The 16,734-nt window shown below is 43.2% G+C and overlaps 1 protein-coding gene across 2 annotated transcripts; it reads right to left on the bottom strand.

The window, feature by feature from the left end:
• Nucleotides 1-13,668: 13,668 nt before the first annotated feature.
• Nucleotides 13,669-15,558, bottom strand: LOC126514057 (polyadenylate-binding protein 1-like). 2 transcript variants are annotated; one of them, XM_050162759.1, is made up of 2 exons: nucleotides 14,230-15,558; nucleotides 13,669-13,974 (listed from the first exon to the last, which is right to left on the bottom strand). In XM_050162759.1, the coding sequence occupies exons 1-2, from the start codon at nucleotides 15,556-15,558 to the stop codon at nucleotides 13,669-13,671; spliced, it is 1,635 nt and encodes a 544-aa protein (XP_050018716.1). The 2 variants fall into 2 exon arrangements, with proteins under 2 accessions (XP_050018716.1, XP_050018708.1); XM_050162751.1 differs by having other exon boundaries at nucleotides 13,669-15,558.
• Nucleotides 15,559-16,734: the final 1,176 nt, after the last annotated feature.

Below are 16,734 nucleotides of genomic sequence, written 5' to 3'. Positions count from 1 at the left end.
TTCCCTGATGGGTCCAGTGATTCCAAAATCTAGAGTCAAAGCATTTTGCACTAAGATGTTCTTGAAGCCCTTACCACTCAAAATATCGAGACAGTCAACCTTGTATGCAGAATTTTAAGCATACTTTTGACATTTGCAAAGTACAGGCTTTAAAAAATCCATTAAATTAATCATTTCAGAAGTCCAGCATTTCTTTTAGCATTGCTGAAATTTTTTAAAAATGGACCTCTCTTGGAGCCACAAACAATTGATGTAGCTTTAATTTGGAAGCCCTTCTCTCTGGCAGCAGAGAGATTGAAAACTAATCTTTCGAAAGACAGTCTGACTAATTAGGTCAGGAGAAAAATGAATAGCGTTCTTCATAGCTCAGCCAGGAAGCCTTGTTCTGCTTTGAGTTTTAATTTAAGGGATGAGGGGAGAGAAGTAAGGAGAGAAGTGTCAGTCTTGTTCCTTCCAATGACACTTTGGTAAAACTTTCACCTAATAAAATATTTTTCTCAATTTCCAACATCTGGGAGCCTTTGCTAGGCAGTATAAGCCTGCTTTCCTTATCTTTTGTTTTCTTTGTGTGTATTTGTGTGATGTCTTTACAGAGATAATGTCCACGTGTTCCATTTTATGTTTTTTAATAGAAGTTGGATAGTCTTCAGTAGGGACATAATTGTTGGTGGCCGTGTGGGTCCAACACAGATCTCCTAACTGGACTGGAACGGAGTCGTGAGGAATAAACCGACGCAGTTTACATGGTCATCATGGAAGGGCCAGATCTCTCCCAAAGATCTCTCATTTATTCTCCAAACACCATATATATCATCATGTCAATTGAGTGGGAAAACACATTAGGCTGTCTCCTAGGCAACCAGGTGCATGGGCTCAAGTCATGTCTGCATCTACCTGTATGTTTGCAGTCAGGTAGGCCTTGAATTAGCATCTGTATAAGACATCCTCCAAATTACAAAGGGAGGAAGCACCGAACCTCTTAACTCTTAAGTCATCAGCTTTAGCCAATATCTCTTTTTAGGTGATCTACATTTATAACAAAAGAAATTAGGAGCATCCCATCCTGGCTATTGTTAAACAGAGACAGCTTGTCTGCAGAGTTTGTGACTACCTCAGACCGGGCTTATGGCTCTTGTGCCATACAGAAATATGGGCCTACACATAATATAAATGCTTTTCTTGGTATCTAAAGTTAAATAACTGATCTGTCAAGTTTTAAACTTGTTGGTTTTCATTCAGATTTTCTGCATTCCAGAGAATTAACTTTTAGCCCTTATATAAGGACTGCTTTGAAAATACTGTTGGCCTTTCTCTAAAAGAATTATGGCCTCCCATACCACTCAGTTCTGAGATTCTCTTGCTGGCAGTGACCAGCGGTTAACAAAATAGAGAGCAATAGCAACAGTGATATTTCATAGGATGTTAACTACAAATAATAAATTCTACAATAGACTTGAGAAGCCTAGAATGCATTTTCCCCAATTAATTGAAACAATGTGCATTAATTAAAACTTTAAACCACTTTTTCAGCATCAATTGAATTTTAATATCACCTCATCTTTTCTACTAAGGAAATGCCTGGTGGAGTCATAATCAGTGACCTGTTAAATTAAATCCTTTCAGAAGATCAACTTCTCTTTGAGCATTGCTAAAATCTTTTCAATGTGCTTCTCTAAGGCATAAACAACTGATGCATCCATTAAATAGGAGTAATATCTTTTTCATAAAAAGAGAGAGATGGGGAAAAGTGCAGAAATTGTTACAGTTTATAGTTTAATTGTTCATTGAAAGCTCGATCAACAATTTAAAAACATGAAAACTACCGAGCCACTAGGATTTAAAATTAAAATCACTTATAAAAATCGCCCTCCATTTTCTAAGGTTGAAGTGTCTTCAAAACATAGGGTTTATAGGGGGAAAGACACTTTTAACTATGGTTCATCATTTCTATTCCCAGTTTTCAGGAGTATGACATGTCATGGTCCAGCTCTGAGCCCATGTACACAGCATGAGGTTAAGCTATTTACTGTCTTGGTGACCCCTTTGAGACACTCCAGCACAAGCTGAGAAGCGGTGGCAATTAGAACTCCATTGCTACTTATTGCAGATGCCATGTAGTAAGGAAGTCTTTGCAAAGCCTGTGCATTCCTTATGTGACTCTACTGCCAACTGCGGTGCTATTTTTGCCACGTAGCTTCATAAATGGCGAGGAAGACAAGAGCCCGATGACTCTCAGTGAAGAGCACAGTAGGAGTAACTGGGGTCATTCTGCTTCACTACCATGTAGAGTACCTTCCAACTCTGCAGGATGCGACAAGCCTTCCTGACAGATCTGTCATATGGAGTATTGCCCATTCTCTGCTTATCTAGCACTAATGCATTTATAGAGCTTGGATTTTATTAGCTTGACTACCACTCAACACTAGGCACTCCTGCTGGTCAGAATGCCTATCAATTTCAGGGGCTACTGACTTCCCTAAGTACCTGGGGGAATCATATGATTCATCACTTGTACTCAGGCATTTTCGAGAGGGGATAAAAATAGTGCCAAGCGCAGTCCTGGGAACTAAAAACGTACTGACTTTTCTTCTAACCCATGTATGGGTACTCTGTGTCTTACGTCACTCTTTTAATCATTGTCTACAGGCAGCAGCAGGCTAGTTGCATAGAAAACTGGGGTTATTGGTCATAGAACACTCTGGAGGATGGAACCTATGTAAGGAATTCACTTTAAAGAGGGCAACTTTCAAACTGTCTTGAGGACATTGCATGTTCAACCAAATGTCTAGTCTTGCTGGATATACCTCTAGCCTCTAATATGTTCTAACTCTACTACCCTCAACTTGGTCACAGATGACACCCTCATCCTTCCCCTCAGTCCTTGGGCTATCCCCCTCCATTCCAATTATGCTCCTCGACAATCAGTTATCTAGAGATCAGCTGGACTAATCCTTGTGAAATGCAAACTGGATATTTCTGTACACTGGGAGCCCAGCAGTGGATGAGAAAGTCAATACCATCATTCTTGGGTACTTGCTTTCCAGCAGCAGAGATGGGCAGTACCTAAGAAATCATATAACCTGTCATGTCAAGCCATGATGGAAGCCCTGAATGGGCGTAACCAAAAGTGGTGGTACAGCAAGAAGCTGTTGGAGAGACAGCAACTTCCCTTTGGTACTCTGGGAAGGTAAGGTTGGGCTGGATTTGGATGATGTGACAAGATAGCCATATTAATGACCAGAGAAAAGGCATCCCAGGTCATGAAAAGAGAAGCATGAAGCCATCTTGGAAAGGACACACTTGCAAGCACAATAGGAGACATGGAAGACTGCTTACAGCCATCAAGGGGAGAGTGCTTTGTGATCAAGTTGAAGGTCAGAAGGGCCCTGGTTACTGGGAGCTTTGTGCTGTGTCTTTGGATCTTTATTGTGAAAAATAACAATAAGAAGCCATTAAGAAATATTGAGCAGAGCCGGTGATTGGACAAGATGATTGTTTTAAGCTGACTCTTGTTTCTGTTGAATAAATAACTTAGGAGTAAAGAATCCTGCTTAGACATCTCAAGTCCCCATTTCAGTAGAGAGAGTGGGGGAATGGAAATGGACCTATCTGGATTTTATTATGTTGGTGGTATTTGTGACTATTTAAATAAGTTTATAATTAAATAAGCATCTTTTGAATATATCATTTTGTTAATGCCATTAGGGCCACAAATTGGCTATTTCACTTAGTGTTTTTTAATTGAAGTATTATCTTCAGAAAAATAGATTTTTGATTTAGAATTCTGTTCATGTAGCTTTATGTATGTGTATATACATACACACACATATATGTATAGTGTATGTGGATATGCATGTATGTGTGTGACATGTGTACATGCCCATGTAGGTGTACATGATGCAGAGGCCAGACATCAGCATGAAAGGTCTTCCCCCCAGCATCCCTCCTGAGTTTTTGAGACAGGATCTCTCTCTGAACTTGGATTTCATGAATTCAAGTAGGCTGGCTGTTAATGAACTTCAGGAACCTCCCTACCTCAATCCCCTCAGCACTGGAGGTATAGGCAGACACCACAAGCTTGGCTTTTGCATGAGTACCAGGAACCTAAACTCAAGGTCCCATATTGGTGCAACTGTCACTTTAACTACTAAAGCATCTTCCCAACTCCCTTTATTGTTTTATAAGTTAACCACTTTTGAGCTATTCAAATATATAGGATCAACATTGTAATTCTACAAATGCCTAGAAGTAGCCAGAAAGTGGCTAGAAAATCTATTTCTGTGAGTCAAAAACTCAAACTCCCAACATGCATTGTAATCTAACTTCCAACTCAAGATGCATATTTGTGGGGGGTTGAATTAGAATGATTCCCCCCCCCTACAGGTTCACACAATTGAATGCTTGATCTCCAGATGGTGGAACTGTTTAGGAAGGATTAAGAGCTCTGACCTTGCTGAAGTGGGTGTGTCACTTGGGTGGGCTTTGAGGTTTCAAAAGCCCATGCCAGGCCCAGCTAGTGCCCTCTTTTCCTCTGCTTCCTGTTTCCAGAGCAGAGAGTAAATTTCTTACTTCTGTTTCAGCATCCTGTCTGCCTGCCTGCTGCCATGTTCTTGGCCATGACACTGGATTCTAACTCTCTGGAACTGTGAGACCCAACCCATGTTTTCTTTTGTAAGTTTTTTTGGTCACAGTGTCTTTTCACAGAAATAGAAAAGCAACCAAAGCAGCATCTGAGCCTATAGCTCTGAGTGTTTAATTCTGCCCGTGGTGGCACTCAGAGTGCCTTTCTGATTCCCAACACAAAGAGTATCGTATGGAATTTTGCAATAAATAAGAAGGTATATCAAAGTAAAGAAACTATTGTCTTTAAGCTGCAGAAATAACCTAATGTTGTCCAGGTGGATGTAAATATGGTCAAGAACAAAGGCATGAGTGTAGAAACACATACACCATCTGATAAACAGACCCATGCAATCGGGCAAGGGATATTACTTTTAGAGGACACGAAGCAACTTAATTTTGTGCTTATCTCCCATTCTTCCAAAATATGAAGACCTGTGTTCTTCATATCTGCCCTTGCTTTCTCCGAGGAGCAGTGTTAATGAAAGGTAGAATGGCTTAACCTGTCTTTGATCCTGTGCAGGAGTCAGTCACTTGATGGTGGAGCTCCAGAAATGCTTTTCAACTCTGTCTTGAGATGTTGCCGTGTGAGTGTCTACACACGCCATGCAGATGTGTCCAGGCCCATCTTCTGCATGCTGACTGTTGGAAGTCTGCAGGAGGAAATACCTTCTTGATTAAATTCTCCGAGGCTGACATTTTTGCCTTGCAGCTTGCTGAGTGATTTCACATGTGCTTTTTTGCAAAGTCAGAATTCTCTTGCGATCAACAGGAGAGTTGTTTTCTGGCAGCACCAAGTTCTTTTTGCCACCAGGGTGGGGAAGTTATTTTAACTGTGTGAATAACAAGCAATTGCAGTTAGGAAGAGAGACGTGTTACCACTTGGTTGTTTAAAATATATTTTAGGTCAAATAATTCTGACCTGAGGAAAAAATGACACCATCACTGAATGAATTTCAGATTTTCATGGGTGGTTTGTTCCAGCCCTCCTCTTCCTAATGAACAGGACTAAAACAGTTTTAAAAGGTTTTAAGTCTCACATCCAGCAAACTCTGTCCATCCCCCACTCCAACCCCCAGAACTCTCCATATTTACAGATGCATTATATAGGCATAACTTGCAAGTCTTATCCTTGTACTGTTTTTGCTGGATATGGCCCTGGGAAAAATATTGTCAAAAAAAATGTAGTCCTATTCTAGACCCACCCAGAATGACATAATATTAAGCATTTTCAATATTGGACAGTGATGCTGTTTTGAGAGCTCACAGCAGGTTTGAGTTTAGTTAAGTCCAATGTTTCCTTTATTTCTTGGTTCTAATTTCCCAGAGGCCTACTACTATTCTGCTTAGCTTAAAACTCAGCATCCTTTCATCAACAAATGCTAGCTGATGTATTTAAATCATTAAGGGGCTCTGGAAGAGAGACTCAATTACAGACATAGATAGCGCATCATCTTTTTGTTAGCTGGGAAATCTTGGGTAGTTTTGTAAATTGAGGACAGCAAAACTCCTCTTTCCTAGTCTGGGTTCTGTGCTTTGCCTTAGGCACCCCACATCATTTCTCTAAGCTCTCAGGCATCCCCTAGCTCTGTGTCAGTTGGTGATGGCTGGGTTACAAACAGGGACATCAAATGGACAAATAACAATAAGTTAGTCATCTCAGAAACCACCCCAAAAGTTATCTGAAACTTGGTGGTATCTTATAGTTGTGTGTGAAAATGGAGTTCTCCCGTCCTCCTTACCTAAGCTCCGGGTTTAGAGGCTTAGCTAGTATGGTAGTTTGAAGGCAATTGGCCCTCCATAAGCCCATGGGGAGTGGCACTATTAGGAGGTGTGGCTTTGTTGTAGTAGGTGTGGCTTTGTTGGAGAAAGTGTGTCAGTATAGGGGACCACAAGGGTAAAGGCATCAGGGCCACCAAATCTGTGCTCATAAGTCATGCAAAGCCATTTCTGCCATAGTAGTAGTCAAAACACGGGGCTAGTACAATGCAAGTCTTGGGAAACTGGAACTTACATTTCTATAGATGATCCAGATCCATTATATCATTATATATATTTGAGAGTCGGCAAACTTATGTAACTTTTCCCTGAACCACATAGCTCCTAAGTGGCAGATCCTGGATTGGAACCTAGGTCTGTGTGCCTGAAACACTCATGTTCTGAACCACCATGCTTTGATGCTTTGAGAAGATCTGAAACGACATCTTTTTGATGCGCTGTCCTGAAGAAGAAAGATGAGAAAGGCAGAGAAGCCATGACCTGTGATGTGTGGATAGGTTCATATCACAGGCATTTGTCTAGTTCCTTCTGAGAACTCAACTCATACTTGTTCGGGCATTTTCAGTTGGAGCATCGACCAACTCCCAAATCATGACACTTATTTTTTCTGAATGCTTGGCCTAGCTTAGGCAAGTTTCTAGCTAGCTTTTTTAACTTAAATTAACCTGTTTCTCTTTATCTATCTTTGGCCTTGGGGCTTACCTTCCCTACTTCCGTATATCTGTATATCTTCCTTTCTCTGCTTCCCTGTGTCTGGCTGGCTTCTTGCCCCGGGTGTGTCTCTCATTCTCTCCTCCTCCTTCTTTTCTCTTCTTGAGCCTAGATTTCCCCTGCTATTTATTCTCTCTGCCAGGCAGCCCCACCTGTCCCTCCCCTGCCTAGCTACTGGACATTCAATTCTTTATTAGACCAACCAGGTGCTGTAGGCAGGCAAGGTGAAACAGCTTTTCATAATTAACAGCTTTTTCATAATTAAACAAGGGAAGCATAAGCACAGTTCATGCCCTTTTACACTGTTAAAATAATAGTTTACAGCACACACTTGCCCCATAAAGATGTCTGGCCCCTGACTGTCTTTCCCACCCCTCCTTGAGTACAATTTATTATAGAAAGCAGCTTCTCCTCGGTGCTGCAGACATTCACTATTCTTTGTCCTGATGCTCCCATACTCTGCCTTCATGGTCTTTCTTCATCAGTGTTCAGGTCACTTGCCACAGTTTGGAGTTTGAGAGATCATTGTTCTAAATCATTTCAAGATGTGAAACTCACTGAGACCCGTTCAGAGAGTCTTTGAGGCCAAGATGACTTTTGTAATGCTGAAATACTATTGGCTTTTTTTTTTTTTACTATTCTCAATCACTCTAACCCACGAGATAGAACTTTCCAGAAGCAACATGGTGTATGTGGTTGCAACAGATTATATCAAAAGCAAATATGAAAACTCTCCTAATTTCTACTAACACATGTATCAAATGATAATTTTCAAAATTAATGCTGGGAATAGGATATTAGCCTAGCATGCACAGACCTTGAGTTCAATCTCTAGAACCATAAAACAAGCTCAAAAGTATAATGCAATGCCAATTCTATTATTCCTGAGGATGGTTCTTAGAAAAAAACACTTCTGTTAAAATGTTGCTTAATAGGCATGTTTGTTGTGATTTTTAAGATGGGTTATTACACAAAAATTTTAAAAGTCTCAGTGAGCTTCTTGTGGAATGGCTACCTATCAAGGGAGACATATAAATGAAGGTCCATTTGGGATCCTCAATGACTTCAAATAGAGTTTGCAAGCAAAGAGTTGACACGGTGCATTTCACTGCCATCTCACCAGTGCATTTTCCAGGCTATGCCTGGGCTATTTCCCATGTTTTCTGGGTCCTCACTATGGAGCAAACCCACCTCCGGACTCCCTTTAATCCCCGCCCACTAGGGATGTGGGCAGGGTTCCCACTGTCAGTCAGACAATAGGCTAGAAAAGGATAGGTCTCTCTCCAGAGTTAAACACTGAGCAGCCTCCTTTTGTGCAGGGTAACTGTTGTGCTTCTAAACAGAGAGAGGGGATAGAGCCAGTGGACAACATTTGTGAGATGACGCAGGCAACCAGAAACTATGGTTTTCCACTAATCTGTCTCGTGAGCAGTCTGCCAGTCATCTTGACTCATCTCTTCAAATACCAGTTTTCTGAAAAAAAAAAGAGTTGGTGCACGCCTTTAATCCCAGCACTTGAGAGGCACAGGCAGGCGGATCTCTGTGAGTTCGAGGCCAGCCTGGTCTAAGAGGGAGTTCCAGGACAGGCTCCAAAGCTACACAGAGAAATTCTATCTAGAAAAAAACAAAAACAAAATAAATCAATGAAGAAAGTTCCTTCAAATTTGAATGATATTCTGACTTTTGTGGGCTTTTGTTTCCCTTTTGAGAAGCATCTTCAGTAAGTCATTATGCAAGCTCTCCTGAGCACTCCAGCGCCTCCATCCCCTTGTTCTTGATGCTCCAGGTCAACGGCCTCGCTGCCGCCTCTGCCCACAGGTGATTTCTGCAGAGTAACGAAGGTGGAGAGTTCCTAGGTTTGTTAGTAAAGCGCTCTTCACAAAGAAGGTTTGTTTGTCCAATTATCACATCCCAAACAGCAGAAACAAATGCCTATGGCCTTAAACAAATGTCCCAGTTGCTTTACAGATAAGATTGTGGGGTTCATTATTTTAAAAGGAAAACCAAGAAATGAAACCAATAAGTGCGATGAGTAAATAGATGCAATTTAAGCTTTGCCCTTGACCCTTCACCCACGCCTGGCAGTTAACAGTGTACAAGGAAGGCAAGCACTTCCTGAGTAGTGGGTCCTATCTAGGGACAGAGTGAGGTGTCTGACAGTTCTGACTGAGTTTGGGGAGCACGGGGAACCTCTTTCAGCCAATGGCCTTTAAGAGGCTGGACCAGGTCGGGGCGTGACTTTTGGGTTCCCAAAAAGCTGCTGTCTTGCCCAGCTCTGCCTCTCTTCTTTCGGAGTCATCTTGGGATTGTTTGACTCGCGTTTCTCCCCGCTCCCCGCCCTTCTCCCACTTTTACGAGTTCAGCTTCATGAGGATTCATCACATCAGACACACTTTCCTTTTGCCTGCTAGGGCTATCCATCCTTTGGCTTTAAAAAGTCATGACCGCTCCCAGAGGATGGGGGATGATGGGAAAGCTGGAGCTCCAGATGTGTCAACAGCAGGTGCAGCATCCTTTGGAAAAGTGGAAAAGGAGTGAGAGTATCTCCCTCAGGGCTACACTCCAGGTGGTCTGGGAAGGGATGCAGCCAAAAGTGCCTTGTCATTCACCAGGGTGCCAAGCTAACCAGATGCTCTCGGCAGGAGTCGCCCTTGGAAACATGCCCTTTAGCTGCCTTCTAAGTCCTGATAAAAACGCTTGGCTAGCCACTGCTCCAGGTAGCTTGGGATCTTGGCATAGACAAGGCTTTTCTGTAGGTGTAAAAAAATAAAAATAAAAAAAAAAATCTTTTTCCCAGCAATAATGTGAAGGGATTCGATGCACCATTAGGAAGTCTCTGACCAGAACAGCTTGTTTGTTGCTCAGGAAGCTAACATTAGAGACGGGAAACAGACTTTTGCCATTCTAAACCCATGTACTTAATTATCTCCACCCTAAATCAGTTCCAGAAACAGGCACAAATGAAAGTACACGCGTCTGGCCAATGTCAGAGGATGACCAGAAGGTGGGGAATCCCGTGCCTTGCGACCCTCTCTTAGCATTTCCTGCCTTCTCCCACCTCCTGATCGAGGAAGGCAATTCAACCGCCAGAGTACATTATATTTCTGCAGTTCTTTTAAAACAGTGGTCCCTGTAAGGTCTTGCTGGGATTCTGTTTTCTGGGCAATTTTATATATAACCCAGTTAATCCTGATAGCTTTTAAAATATTTAAAACCTCAATGAAAGGCAGAATTTGTAGATCATTGGCCTCTCCAGTGGCTGATAAGATCAGAGCTGGATTCTTACCCATCCCCTTGATGCCTTCACCCCAAGAATATTGAAAATTACCAGGTAAGTAAGAATGGAAATAACAGTAGCAACTACAGCATGCTGGAGCTACATTTTCCACAGGTACAACAGCATAATCAGCTCCCCTGAGAGGCCAGTGCTGCTGAGATGCCTGTATTAGCTTCATTTCACATGCAGTCCAAAGTGCAGCCCCTCCTCAGTTGGTGAACTCTGGCCATCATCGTCACTGAAATGGCTGCATTGGCGCCAGATACTTGTGGACTGAACAAGCATTGTTTGAATTTCTGCTTTGCCTCCTACCTAACCACTGCCTCTCAGGGTCTTTCCTCCTCGAGTCTGTGTTCTCTGCCTTCTTCTCTAGTTCATCATCTGGCAAGAAGGTATGCTGGGGAATCATTTTTATCTTCATGTCTAACTTTGTCATTTGCATTCAGGTTTGGCAGTTGATGTGGGGTCATTATTTTACATCTGTCAATTCACTCTGGGTTCTAAAACATGCCAGTCATTTCTCTACTGGCACCCCTGCAAACCCATGATGCCCGTGGACATTCCTGTCCCTTCTGACTACTTTTGTGCCTGGGTACCCAAAGCCTTGATGCAGCTGTTTGTTTCTCACTCTTCCTCAACCCCTTTACCAGCCGGGCTACCTGTATTTTTAAATTTAGTTTGAGTTTTGTTTTGAAGTGATGAGTAGCATTTTTCAAATTTTATTTACTGATTTCAAATCTGTAAATTACTTAAGGACAAAACATTTCCTGGACCCAGGGGACAGCTTTGGGGCTTTGGGAAGGAACTTGGGGGCCATTTGTGCCTCTGGAGAGTGATAAGGCCGTAAACTTAAAGCCCTGAAAAATTAGAAAAAAAAAATGGTGAACATAACACTTTCGGCAGACAAATGTCTCAAGGAATGCCAGGAGCTGTTTGGAGGTCTTCTTAAAAAAAAAAAAAAAAAACAGCTTCCATCATAAGAAAGCATGAAGTGACTTTGTCCACCACTATCAGCAAACAGAAAGAGACAAATGGTGATACCTCAGCTTGCTCTCCTTTCAATCAATGAGAAACCCCAGTCTATGGAAGGCGCAGTCCATGTTCTGGAAGGATCTTCCTTCTTCATTTAAATGTCTCTGGAGACATAATAAGAAATGCTCTCAAAGACATACCCAGAGGTGTAATGTATCCTAGGTGAACTCACATCCTATGACAGTTAACCAGTGCAATGTCAAACCTTATTTGGGAAGAGTACAGGAAAAGCCAAACTGACCCTACTGATGCCATCCATTTGACTTGATCTGTCACTTTCTCTCCCAAACCTTGGCTCTCTCTCCTACAGGAAAAACATTTCCCTCACTTAAAATTGGTCTCCCGCCGGGTGGTGGTGGTGCACGCCTTTAATCCCAGCACTTGGGAGGCAGAGGCAGGCGGATCTCTGTGAGTTCGAGACCAGCCTGGTCTACAAGAGCTAGTTCCAGGACAGGCTCCAAAACCACAGAGAAACCCTGTCTTAAAAAACCAAAAAAAAAAAAAAAAAAGTAGTCTCCCTAAGGATCATGTCTTAAATACATTACTGTGTATGGATTTCTCAGTATGAAGTGATGAAGACACTCCAAAAGCAGAATGAGAACTATCATACATTGAGGACATACTAAGGCCCAGAAAAAGACCCAGATGTTCTATATTTCATTGTGCCATCTCAGCTATGGCGTACTAAGCCACCATCGAATACCCAGCCACGCCCTGTCACTATGCACTGGGACTCTAGGAGGCTTTAAAGCAAGAGGATCAGAAAGTCGATACTTGCAAGAGCCCCATAAAGGCCTTGGGTCACAAGTCCAGCAGGCGAGGGGAACTCCTTGCCTCCCGTTTCCTGATGCCCTTGCTTCACTTGGATTCCAAATTTGTGGAGATTTCCTCTGTGTGTGTGTTTTTTTTTTTTTTTTTTTTTTTCTGTTTTTGTTTGTGTTTTTGTTTTTGTTTTTTTCTTTTTTTTTTTTTGTTTTTTTCTGTTTTTTTTTGTGTGTGTGTTTGTCTTTTTTTCTCTCTCTCTCTGTGTCTGTGTGTATCTATCCATCTCTCTCCCTTCCTCCCTCTCTCCTCCTCTCCTCCCAGCCTCCCTATCATAAAGATCCCACCTCTCCCCTCCCAGAGCTTCTCGCCTGGATCCTTAGCTCACTCTACTTCCGGTGTCCTTGCCCATGCTGTCACCCCGTGATTTCTCCTACAAGGACCATGGGGCTGTTGTACACCATTGTTCCCAGTGCCAGTGTTTACTCCATGCACATGGTGGCTGATTAGTGAGTGTGTATATGATCCTGGCTTATTAGGACTCTATCTGCAGCAGCATCTGTATCCATGATCTGCTATTTGCAAGTGTTCTTTTTTCTTGTATTTTCTTAACCTCATTTAAATATCCACCCTCCTATGCCTGCCGTTTAAGCATCTGCTCCAGCCTTCTCACTGGGTAGAAGGGGAAATGGCTCTTCTGTGCCTCTTTTCTTCCACCAGCGGAACCTAAAGAGGCAGCGAGGACTAAGCTATGTCCTCCTGTGTCCTTCTGTTGCCTGTTGTCTCTGTTTCCCTGATTGGATTTTTCATCTATCAGGAGGTAAGTCAGGGGCTCTCAAAGGTTATGAAATCAATGGTTTCCATTTCCTTAATGATTTCTTACTGTATAAAGACAATGTCCAGGAACTTGTGGGTCTTACACCATCAGTGTGCAAAGTAACAGTCTCCCCACACAAGATTAAGTCATCTAGTTGTTCTTTATTCTAACATATAGTTTTATAGAGAAATACAAAGAAAATGATAGAGCACATTATCCCTACCTAAATAATTTGATATTTTTTTCACCATGTAAGTTTTTGATATTTTCTCACTGTGTAAGTTATTAAAGCAAGGATTTTATAATTCAAATTATGTTTCCTTGCCCATTTATCAGTTCTGCTGTTAGAACTGACATATTGAGCTATTCAACAATAAAGAATTACAAAATTAAATGCTTCAAATGATTCTACTTTGCTGAAAATGCTTTTCCTGGGGTCCACAAAACATGGGTTTGTAGATTTTACTATTTCTGGGGGATGGTGGTGCAGATTTTAAATCAGTCTACTCAGAACACTAGACCTGATATTTGCTCAGTACATAAAGTTCAAAGTTGCCTTTTCTTTTTTTATTTATTTTATATTTTACCATTTTTTTAAATAATTTTTTTCAGTGTTTAAGTATTTTTCGTCTGTGACGTGTGAATTTCTTTTTCGAGGTCTCCGATCAGCTTAAATAGACGAGACACCAGAGACACTGCTAACAGCTTTCTGTACAGCCTCTTTAGCTTGGTGGGCTTGGAGTAAGGCTACAGCTTCATCATCGTTAGAGCGCAGAGATTCTGGAGACTTCAGCATCTGAAGGGGTTCTGAGTTATCCATCTCCAGTAACATGCCCGTGATCTTACCAGCAAGACTCGGGGGCACGGCTTGAATGAATGGAAATAGCCTTTCACCCAGCATTTGCTTTTGCTCTTGAGGAGCGGTGACCAACATGGAAGCAGTCCAAGGTTCCTGAGCCTGTGCCCTAACAGCAGGCTGCTGCACCAGCTGTGCGGTTAGATGTTGCTGGGGGTTGCGGACTCCCGCGGCAAATTTATACTTTGGAACCGAGCGAGCAGAAGTAGTTGCTGCAGAAACTGCAGCTGCTGCAGCTGCAGGATGTTGACCCACTGTCTGTGCTGATGTGTTAGTTACGCGATGTGCGGACGCTGCTTGAGGAACATGGGAAGGACCTGGTCTTACAGTACTAAGTGATGATCTAGGAGCGGCTGGGTGGATAACAGCAGGCACATTTAGAAATGGATGAGGCCTGGCACCCGGAGCAGTCCAGCGAGCACTTGGCCTTGGTTGAGTCATCTGGCTAGGGCAGCATGGCACACAGTTCTGAGTCTGTGGGAGAGTGGCCATGGAGTAACCTGAAGGCGCGGGTTGGTAGGGGTTCATCACAGCTCTCACACCTGCCATTCTCTGCATATACTGGTTAGTGAGGTGAGCTTGACGCTCTTCTTTGCGCTGGGCTAAAGCTACATACAGTGGCTTCGTGGCCACAATTCGACCATTCATTTCCGAAACTGCTTTGCTGGCTTCTTCGGGGGAGGAGAAACAGACAAAACCGAACCCTTTACTGCGACCCCCCTCCATCATAACCTTTGTACTGGTGATCGTTCCAAACGGAGAAAATTCTTTCTGTAGACGCTCGTCATCTATGCCATCGTCAAGATTTTTCACGTAAAGGTTAATACCTTGGTATCTGATGTTCCTGTCTTGGGTCACTTGCTCAAATTTGCGCTTAAGCTCTGTGTGCCGGTCCACTTTTTTCTGAGCTCGACCAACATAAATGTGTTTGCCATTGAGTTCCTTTCCATTCATCTCCTCCACCGCTTTCTGCGCATCTTCATGCTTTTCAAAGCTGACAAACCCGAATCCTTTGGATTTTCCACCTTCATCGGTCATGACTTTCACACTTAAGACCTGTCCAAACCTGCCAAAGAGGTCACTCAGGGTCTCATCATCCATGTGGTCCCCAAAGTTCTTGATGTAAACATTGGTGAACTCCTTGGCCCTTGCTCCAAGCTCCGCTTCCCGTTCTTTTCGAGACTTAAACCGTCCAACAAACACTTTACGGTCATTCAGAAGCATCCCGTTCATTTTCTCAATGGCTCTTTCTGCTGCCTCCTCTGTTTCAAAATGAACAAATCCATGCCCCTTGGAGCCATTCTCATCGCAAACCACCTTGCAGGAAAGGATGTTCCCGAAAGCAGAAAATGTATCATATAGCACTTTGTTATCAATGGTTTTGTTCAAATTTTTAATGAACACGTTGCCTACTCCACTTCTGCGTAGTGACGGATCACGCTGAGACCACATGATGCGGACCGGCTTGCCCTTGATGACATCAAAATTCATGGTGTCCAAAGCGTGCTCTGCGTCCGCAGGCTGCTCGAAGTTCACGGAAGCATAGCCTAGGGAGCGACGGGTGATTACGTCCCTGTACACCCGGATGGAAAGGATGGGCCCGGCCGAGCTGAATTTCTCATAGAGCATCGCCTCGGTCACATCCGGGTGCAGGTCCCCTACGTAGAGCGAAGCCATGGGGCAGCCTGGGGTGCTGGGGTTCATCTGGGCACCGCTGCCCATGGGGCAGCAGGCTGCCACCTTCTTGTGAGAGTAGCAGGGCCAGCGCTGGGCTGGGGCAGAGGCAGGGACGGAGCGGGCAAGCACAGAGGGTCAAAAACCAAAGGGATGGAAACCTCCCCAACGGCCACAGAGCCCAGGGAACCTCAGAGCCAGCGCATGCGCAGTGCCTGGTGCGTGCTGCCCTGGGAGCGAGGCTGCCGGAGAGCTGGGTAGGTAAGTGTAGACCTGCTGGGCCTCATCTGGTCCCTGCTAGGAGTGGGTGGACAGGAGGGTCTCAAATATCTCACTTCGTTATTTTATAAAAGAAAAAAAAATTAAAAGTTAATCGAGGGGGAGATGCTGTTTTTTTTAAGGCTTTGCAGAATCAAGAATTTTTTTTTCCTTTTATGTCGTGGGACTTATTTTTTTAAAGAGAGGTTCCCAATTTGTAATCCAGGGTGTCCTGAAACTCACTATATATAATAGATCGTCCTTGATCTCGTGGTGATCTGCCTGCCTTAGCCTATAAGACTTGGGGATACTTTTAAATAATACTTGTGTGTTCCAAGGACACAAGGCACTCTATACTCTCAATGCTAAGCATCAGCTAGAAGACACTTCAGGTATTTTTAAAATAAAATGTTTACTGGATCATGTTTCCACGCTTGTGTTTTCCTAGCATGTTTTTAGAACTCGGTGTTATATATACAAGAGCATCCTTCGTCAAGAGACATTGCAATTCATTTAGACTGTTGCTAGCAAGGACAGCATAGAGAATGAGAAGACAGACCCCTTGAGTCTGTAGAGCACACTGGTAGATGTCCTGTGGACCAGTTCTGCTCTCCCAAAAAGATAACAATCACCACCAACCCTTGCCAATAATGGCTCTTTCTTTCTCGCAGAAACAAATCATTTAATATCCAGAAGCAGTCCAGATCCATAAGTTAGAAGCCCGTGTGATAACAGGTGAAAGCCCCTGTCAGTACAATTCTAAAGCCTGAGTTCAACCCCCAGAACCTGTGGTGGAACGAGACACCAACTCCCCAAAGTTGTCTGCTAATCCCGCACACACATGAATGATTAAAAAAAAGCTTTAGAGGGAGGGGGGAGGACCTTGGACTTTCCACAGGGCAGGGAACCATGACTGCTCTTTGGATAGGAGAGGGAGGGGGAGAGGAG

The sequence above is a fragment of the Alexandromys fortis genome, unplaced genomic scaffold, assembly GCF_014885135.2.
Source record: "Alexandromys fortis isolate MF-2015 unplaced genomic scaffold, M_Fortis_MF-2015_v1.1 scaffold_17, whole genome shotgun sequence".
NCBI lineage: Eukaryota > Metazoa > Chordata > Mammalia > Rodentia > Cricetidae > Alexandromys > Alexandromys fortis.
Note: the sequence above shows the minus strand (reverse complement) of the source record. Positions and strands in the feature narration are given on the sequence as shown.